Source organism: Pinus tabuliformis, chromosome 4_1, assembly GCF_031772625.1.
Source record: "Pinus tabuliformis cultivar Carrire ecotype Pingquan chromosome 4_1, CPIR1, whole genome shotgun sequence".
Classification (NCBI taxonomy): domain Eukaryota; kingdom Viridiplantae; phylum Streptophyta; class Pinopsida; order Pinales; family Pinaceae; genus Pinus; species Pinus tabuliformis.
The window spans coordinates 758,702,009-758,711,564 of NC_142303.1; the positions used below are offsets into that span (position 1 = coordinate 758,702,009).

At 34.0% G+C, this 9,556-nt stretch overlaps 1 protein-coding gene across 1 annotated transcript; it reads right to left on the reverse strand.

Moving 5' to 3' along the window:
- Positions 1 to 1,620: 1,620 nt before the first annotated feature.
- LOC149178372 (transcription factor HBP-1a-like) lies at positions 1,621 to 2,944 on the reverse strand. The gene has a single exon (XM_089423637.1). It carries the CDS (start codon positions 2,565 to 2,567, stop codon positions 1,761 to 1,763), a length of 807 nt encoding a protein of 268 aa, XP_089279763.1. The 5' UTR covers positions 2,568 to 2,944; the 3' UTR covers positions 1,621 to 1,760.
- Between the last annotated feature and the right edge of the window lie 6,612 nt (positions 2,945 to 9,556).

Here is a 9,556-nt window from a genome sequence, read left to right on the forward strand (position 1 = left end):
AGAGATCTATTCTCCCCCCAAAAAAATATATTGTAATTCATTTAATTATTAATTACATGATTTAGAAGAAAAATTAATTACTTGATATTAATTAATATTAGTTAGTTACAAGTGTTCTTGTTTTAATATCATTAATACTTTATAATGTAAATGATTTAAGGAATTTCATGTGATGATTTTGAGCATATCTCTATAGAAGTTTGAAGCATCCAATACTTTATCTAAACAATTAAAAATACACCCAAGGGACCAACAAATTAGTCAAAGGTATTATTCCTTGTCCATTATTTATACCCTAATTATCCCATGTCCATAAATATGCACTTCTCGTTCACTTAGTGTAGTTATCAAAGACGTGTGATACACATTATCATCTGGGAGTATTGAATATTATCAAATCTATTATGGAAAAGAAGGAACAATGAAATATAACAATTCAATAACGGCCAACAAAAAAATGTTCATAATAGAATATAAAGCATTGGTGTTTGTATGTGTTTGATACATTGTATACAATTTAAAATGAAAAGTTCAATGTGATATATCTTTTTAAACCCTACCATGGTGCCCCATGTATTGTGACACCGCAATGCAAGTATGTATTGAAGGTACAATCAATATTATTTTATAAAATAACTTAACCTACCTTGGTGCATATGGTAGAGTAATACATGGTTGTGACGGTATCTTTCATATATAATATTGGCTAAATTTTTTGAAACTTTTACAACATACCATGTAACAATTTACATGAATGTAGTTAATTCTATGACACATTGAAAATAATTTATTAAAAAAAAATTGTTAATATTAACATCAATATACACCAACAAAAATATATTTAGTAAAATTTTTATCTAAACTTATTTATTAAAAATATGATATAAGTAAAATAAATTTATTAAAATATTTTATAATTAATATTTAATATTTTTTAAAATAAATTATCTATTAAATTTGAAATAAAACATTATTTAAATCTAATTAAAATTGTAAACTTATATCTTAACGTGAAGATTTATATCTAAATTAAAATTATAAACTTATATCTTAATCTGAAGATTTATAGTAATTAAGTTTCACAACTATCAAATTTATCTTAATATTAATTAAAGTATTTGATTTCAATTTTGTTAAAATTGGTGAAAAGTGCATATGTAAACAAATGACAACTACATAGATAATTGTTATTATTATAATATTGTTATACATGAGTTTGAATGGTATTAAAGTTGGTTATTATTTTAAATTTTGAATTGTAAATATATCTATATAGATAAATTAATTAAAAAATAATAATTTAAAGGTTTAGGAAATAGATTTTGTATTTTTATTCGCTTAAAAAGAAAATTAGTCAATAGAGTAGCCCAGCGAAATTGCATTTTGAATCCAGCAAAGTTACGAGATTCCGCCTTTTGGGGGACCTATTTGTTTTTTATATTATTTAATGAGAGGTTCTTCCCATGACACTTCAACGTTATCCTTCTAGGCTTTTTGAGTTAATGAATATCTAAATTTAGTTTTTCTTCTCATTTATTATTTTAAAGGATTGGAAACTCTCACTACATAATTTCATAGCAAAAATTAACAAACTTTTTCCAAAATCCAGATTTTATAGAAAATTACAACTCTTTACACCATTCAAATCAATATCAAGAGAAAACAATATAGGGCAAAGTTCCTGCATGAATGAGAAAACAATATAGGGCATGGTTCTGGTAATAACTCAAGTATTTCACGATGTATATTGCTTCTGGACCTCAAAACCAGAGATGGGGAGAAACCAAGGGGTGAGCAATGGTGCTATACGCTCTCATATGCGCAGCACTGCAATTTCGAGTTTCAACACCCATACTTTCAGAGACACCATGAGGATGAGGTTGAGCGTTTAATGTGTATTCCATTCTTTGGAGGTTGTGGCTCAGCTCCATCGCCTCTGATCTCAACAGGGAATTCTCTTCTGTTATATGAGCATAATGCTGTGAAATAATATTGAGTTTCTCCAATATCTCGCCATTCTCTGCTCTCAAATGATCCACCTCAGCCCTCAGCTGGTCCAAATGATGTTGTTTCCGGAGCCTAGACCTCCTTGCAGATTCTCTGTTAGACAACATCCGTCTCTGCTTCCTCTTCTCTCTAACTGGCAGCTCCTCTGCTTTGTCAGAGGCTGAATGCCTCCGAAAGTGTGAGATGGCTTCTCCATTGGCCTCAGGAGAATGCAATGAATCCTGAGTTGGGTACCCCTCGTTCACCGACACAGGCACTGATCTCTCAGTGGGCACTTCAGATTTAGCCCCAGGAGCATCCAGATTGGCAGAAAATGGCATATTGCTATATTGGGTACTCCCCATATCATATATTTCTCTGCTAAATTGCGCTGGATGGATTGGCATTACTGAGTTGTTGTAAAGGCCCATTTGATTTGAATGAGAAACAAGCATCTGATCTGACTGCAAATCTGTTAAAAAGGGAAAACCAGGTACAAATGTTTCAGATCCTGGCTTGATAATTAATCCCTCTGCTCCAAAAATTGAAAAATCTGCCAGAGTCAGTGTTTCTGACTCCATCACTGCTCCTTTGTTGCCTCTGATGAGTCAATTTGGATTGGAAATGGCACCATATACCCAAATCACCAGGGAAGGTATGAAGATCTGAAATAATTGCAGAGAAAGTTTGGGAATTTTCAAGGAAGGCAAAGTATAGCAATAGGCAGCCACAGTGATGAGAAAAGACTTGTGCCACAGACGCCGGCGGAGAAAAGTTTGAAGCAGTGAAATTGAATTGAGCAGGGCATATCTATTTATGGCTGCCCAGTGCCTATAAGCAGAATGTGGCCGTGTAAAAGAACGGAAGACCAAGGAATAGAGGGAAAGCAAAAATTGAGAATGGGGTCTTAGAATGAGCCGCCTTTTCCTTTTTTTTATGGGCGCAGCCGCGAATGTGTCTCCCATACGTGTAGAAAAGTAAAAGCTTGTTTTTATAAGTTATTGGGTGAGTTGTAGAAACACGCTTCCCCAACGAGAAGGAATGCAGAAGATAAAAAGCCATTTTCATTTCGTAGGTGGTGTTTGCGCGTGTGAGGATATGACAGAAGTGACAACTGCCCAGTAAACATTAACAGTGTGGGGGGAATGCACCAACCCAGCCGCCTCTTTTCACATTATATAAACCAAATCAATTGGGAATTTATAGTTTTGTACACGTTTATATTGATTTCCCAATATAATTAATTGATTCATTCATTAAATGGAATGCAGAAGCTTAGTGGCATGATACCATTCAATTGGGATTATATATAGTTCCGTTTTCAAGTAAACAACCATTTACTTTCTCTCCATATTAGCCAATGTTGACATTTTACTAACTAACCATGTGGATAAGAAAATGACATAAGCATTAATCTAATGTCGTGGGAAAAATTTCCTCATGGTCAATGCTTTTGATCGAGTAAATAAATTTATCAGGGGTTTTGATTTGAAAGGGAGTTGTTTATAATATGATTTTTTGGAGATTCTGGTGACGGAATTCCGCGGAAGAAATTGAGGTTAAATCTTGATTTGTTGCAGTTAAAATGGTTTTTTAACTGTATATTTGGATTCAGCACCCTCGAAAACCCCTGGGACGCTTTCATTGTGCAGAAACTAGCTATCAAACTTGCGATTCCAATAAATTCCTGCCGGATTTCAACCGACTGCCAGAAAAGCTTTCAAAAAGTCGCCTTATAGACAACTGCATTTAAAAGTGTCAACGATTTTGATCGAAGGTAAATAATTTTATCAGAGGTAAATAATTTTATCAGGGGTTTAATTTAAAAGTGTTTTTTTGTGATGTACGGTAAAAGTAATTGTATTTATATACTAATGTATTATTTTGCATATACTGTATATAGCGGGTTACAAAATATAGCCTCTCACTATCATACTATTTTGTCCCTGAAATCAATTTTATATATAATACTATCAAGCTTATTTTCGCACTGAAGAAAAATATATATATAAAATTAATTTTAAATTTTAATCTAATTTTAAATTTTGTAATTATCCATATAAATGACAAAATGTCAGCATTCCTTTATAATCACCTAATTGAAGACGTACCTATTATTTTTTTTCATATAGCCAATCTGATACACGTCTCATTTGTGTACCGTTCTCCTAATGCATAGTCATTGTCTCCTTCCCTTGACAACCAAAGAGTTGTAAGGATGTATCTTCGCATTGGTTTAGTAACCACCAATCTCAACCCCTTACTTCATTGATCAAACTTTTTTATTTATTGACCCGTGTCTAGTCAGCATGTTAATTTGTATTTGTATTGATTTCATATTAATTTATTCATTTTTCACACATATTTCAAACTTTTCTATCAATATATATTATTTTTTATTTTATTAAAATAAAAAATATTTTTATTATTATATATTGTAATCAGTTTGAGTTAAAATATTTTAATTGATTTAAAATATTTTAATTCTTAATTAATTTGTAAATTTTTAAAAAATATTTCTAAAATTTATTAAAGTTATGGTAAAATTAAATATTAAATTTATTTTTTTATTAAACTTGTTTTCTTTTATAGAAATTAAAATTTATTTTTTTAATTTTTAAAATTAAAATTTTTATTTTTGATTGGTGGATGATTAACTTTATGTCGTTTAAAATCAAATTTTCAAAATTAAAAATTGTTTAAAAAAAAAAAATCTAATTGAGTGTCTTCATAAATTAATTATCTAAAAATATTCCAAATTTATGACTTTTCCATAATTAATTTTTTTTTTCCAAAAAATATAGTTTCCATTACGTTTTGGCCTTTTTTTATTGTCGTTCAAAATTTCTTTCATTAGATTTTCAAAAAGGCACACTTTACATAATTCATCTCAACAATCCCCGTTGTCTCGTTCCGACAAGACTTGTTGAGATTGGGGACTGGAGAATACCATAATAGACAACTTACAAGCATTATTTCCAAAAGGCTTTCTAGCCTTAGCATAATTGAAGTAGACAAAAAGAAAACCATCACTGATGACAACATATCAAGGAGGGGGATGAGGGGGGAGTACAGGGGGAGTTGCAAAGAAACCAACTCGATCATGCATATGGAAGTTGATATGTTCCACCCTCGCTTCCAGGCTACGAAGGTGGTCATTGGTGCAGCGGTGGCTACATCGGAGGCTTTCCAACTGCTCTAGAATTTCATTCTGACTATATTGAATTTCATTGAAGTAGGCCATAATTTCATTTCGGTCTTCATACATGTGGTCCCTGAGAATATCCATATTAATTTGTATGCATTAGAGTTGTCCAGCCATAGATTCCATGGTGGCAGGAGATACTACATGACCAGACGAACAGACTGGAGAAAGATCTTCGGCGTCCTCAATGTCTTGGCTAACCAAATTGGTAGAAGACGTGCTATGATTGGGCTTAGGACACCCTCCCTGAACTTGTTACCCTCCCTTGCGGCGAGGGCGACCTCGTTGGAGGGGCATTGAGAAAAGGGTCGAGCCTATCTACTGGAAAAGGCAAGCCCCCGAGAGAGAAGCAATGAAACATCTACAATGCATACACAATTATGGAAGCCAAGAAACCGCAGAAGATGAAAAGACTGCACCGGAGCACCATCCCCCTGCCCTCTGAGACAAGAAAAACATTCAGCCTTCTAGACCGAAAGGTCAGGTGATGAAGACCACGCCCACCACCCAAAACACCCACCAACACAAACAGAGCAACCACGATTAACCAATGAAGAATACACAGACCACCCTCCAGATAGCCCAAAGACTCCCTCACACCAGTAAACACCAAGTAGTGCCCACGGAGATCCAATAACCATGCAACCACAAACCACCAAAGAGGCAGCCCTCGAAATATAAATACATGCAAAGGAATTGAAAAACATAGATTACTTACCCCACACAGAGAACTGAAGACTCGAAGAGATTAATTTGCTGAGTGTGAGCCTGTAATGGGTGAGAAGTCTAGGAAACGACTCAGTTCCTCACCCGTTCGAGTGCCCGGGTCTCAGGGACAAAGAATATGGTAGAACCCAAACCATACCATAGTGTCGCTAACCTCCACTACACCTCTCAACCAAGGCTGAAACCCCAGGGAGCCGCCATGGATCCAGACCCACACACCTCGTTGATCCTCCTGACCAAAATTCATCACCTGAGCTTCCAAACAGAACCGATACCCAAGCTAGCCAAGGAGTATTTTCTCAAAGACATTTATGCCCTTTGCCCTAAGATCTCCTCTTCAAACTAGATCTTAGGAGGAGACTTTAATTTAATTCAAAGCTTGGAGGAGAGACAGGGAGGAGTCAAAAGGCTAGATCTAAGCTCCACAACCTTCAATTAACTGATTGATGAACTCCACCTAGCATATGTGATCACAAAGACAAGGCTCCACACCTAGAACAACCAGAGAGGAGGTCAACACAAGTGGCGTGCCGACTGGACCGCTTCCTTATGTCAGAAGAATTGCTCCTACAAGATCCTTTTATTGAAGTATCAATTATGCCATCTCTTGGTTCACATCACTGAGCAATCTATCTCAATATGGTGTCCCACTCTCCACTGAAAAATAAATTGTTTCACTTTGAAAGATTTTGGTTACGACATTCGGGATTTGTAGCGAATTTAGAAGAATGGTGGAACACCCTAGAGGTGCCTTCAGGGTCATGCATACAAATCTTCCAGAGAAAAATTAAAGCTCTGAAATTAAAAATTAAAGTTTGGAATCGACAAGAGTTTGGTGACATGTTCACTGAAAAGTACAAGCTAGAGAAAAGAATGGAGGAAATTCAAATGCAGATAGTTTGTGAAGGTTTTTTTGAAGATCTGGCAACTGAAGATGGCCATATACTATCCCAGCTGGAAGAAAGGAGGCTTTAGGAGGAAGCATTTTGGAGGCAAAAATATCAAGTCCAATGGCTTTGAGACGGGGAATGAAACTCAAATTTTTTTCATAGATCCATGATTTGCAACCGCCAACACAACTGCATCACCTCACTTACTTCAGGGGAGGGGGCCTGCTTGGAAAATCACCAAGATATGGAGAGAAAATTAATTTCCTTCTACTCATCTCTTCTCTCCGAAAAAGATATCGACAGATCTGAAGACATTGAGCGCATTACTCGCCATATACCTTGTCTTGTGACTGAGGAACATAATGAGGCTCTAATGCGACCTGTATCTTATAAAGAGGTGGAAACGGTGGTAAAGGAAATGCCTTCGAATAAGGCATTTGGCCCAGATGGTTACACCTCTGAGTTTTTTAAGGCTTGTTGGTCTTTCCTGAGCCCGGATATTGTAGAGATTTTGGAGGAGTCCCGTTAAAGGAGACAGATCTGGTCAGGAATAAATGCCACTTTCTTCACTCTCATCCCAAAATCAAAAGAGGATAATACTTCGAGTGGGTTCAGGCCCATTTCTCTCTGTAATGTGATATATAAGGTCCTATTTTCTATTTTGGTACGTCAACCTAAACCCATTCTCCATCACATAATCAACCCGAAGTAATCGGGGTTCGTTGAAGGGAGACAAATATTGGATGGAATTGTTTCTGCTCATAAAATCATAAGTTTCTGGCTTTTACTAACATGAAAATTGGTCAATTTAAAAAGCAAAAGCAATAACACTACATATTGCACTGATTTTTCCCTTGCTAATTTTCTTCATAAATTTCCCTTCCTGATTTTTATTATTGAATAGACTTGGTTCAATCATTTTCCTCAATAAACCTCACCTATATTATATATTTTTACAATTCAATTTGAAATCATGATGCACTATATGAAAAAATAAAAAATAAGTCAACACTACAATAAATAAGATTTTCTCTTTTGTCTTCACAATTTTTAATCATAGTTGGGAAAGAAAATAGGAATCTTTTGCACTCACACTTCAGCGTTTGTGTAACTAATTTTTTTATTTTAATATACTAGACATTGTAATTTGTTATATTAGATATTTTATTACATATGAATTATTTTCCACGTGATTAAGACGACACAAGATACTTCATATCAATTATTTTTTTTTGACATAGAAATTCTACCATAGATTATTTATTTCCCTTGAATTAGGATGAGTATAAATTTAAAGTTAAATAAATAGTTTGTTACAATAATTAGCTTTTAATATATATATATATATATATATATATATATATAATACTAGACAATGTAATTTCTCTTCCTTATTTGGTCCCATAACCTAAAGATGGAATAAAATGTGCACAAGCACATTTCAATAAACTCTTAACTTTTGTAACAAACAATGATGTTGGGGGCTAATGTTTCATCTAAAATTATCTACTCACCTATCTCTATTTTTTCCACAGTCCATTAATTACTTTTGTTACTTCCCTTCGTCATATTCAAATGTGTTTCATTATTAACTTTATAAATTTGTTCAAGCATTCAATAATTCCTATCGATTATTTTTTGCATAAGAGGAAGGTACTATGCAACAATGTTGCATATTACACTTGTTTCATATATTCTATTCTGATTAGTTCCATCATTATAGATAATGTGAAAAACTTATAAATGGTTACATACTATTTTGTTTTAAGTGACCTTATATCCATATTAAATGTTTTGTTAAAACAACAAACTTTATATATTTTTTTATAATATGTAGTTCTTGTGTCTAAGTTAGTACTTAAGTATGTTAATGATAATGACATCTAATAAAATTGATTTTCATACTTATTATCTAGTATAACTATATTTTATATACAAAAATATATATAATTTATGTGTTTATTCTGTAGAAATTCTCACTGTAGATTAATCTGATTATGCAATGCACTAAAGCAAAATACTTAATCTACTTCTACAATCAAACTTGTGGAAGGTTAATCGATTTGAGCAAGATCAAACAAAACACATATAACAGAGAAGAAGAATCAATACACATGAAACACAGAAGAATACTCTGGGGAAATCCTCAGCTGAAAACCCCGCTATCTGTATTATCATACAAGTGGAAATATCTTAGGATTACACAAAGCTTTAGCACTCACAGCTATCCAGCTGTTAGTACAATCCCTCACTGCTGCTCATAGAAAGAATAGAAAACTCATATGCCTTCTCCTCTGTCCTCCAAGCCTCATATTTCCTTGCGTAGTTTTACCTGGGTGCTCCAGCTGTAACCTTGTGTGACACTGATCTCACACACTGCTCCAACACACTATAAAACTGCGCAAATCTCAAGGAATGAATTCCTTCTTCATGCAAGAGATTTTCTTATAGGAAAATTCTTGCAACTGATAGTACATTGTCGCTGCCTTTAATCTCAACTAGGTCTTTGTATGAACGGACATGCATGAGTTATTTATAAGAGAATATTTAGTTATCTGGAGTACACTAGTTTCATGCATGCATGCATTAACTCACTGAACTCACAATTAGTTCCTCCAACTGTTTGGAACTAATTTAACTGGATTTAACTCAGTTAACTGAGCTAACTAATCACAACTCAAATACAACTTATCCTTACCTCCTTAATTAAGGGATAACTTCCTCAATCAAAGGGATAACTGTTGCATGA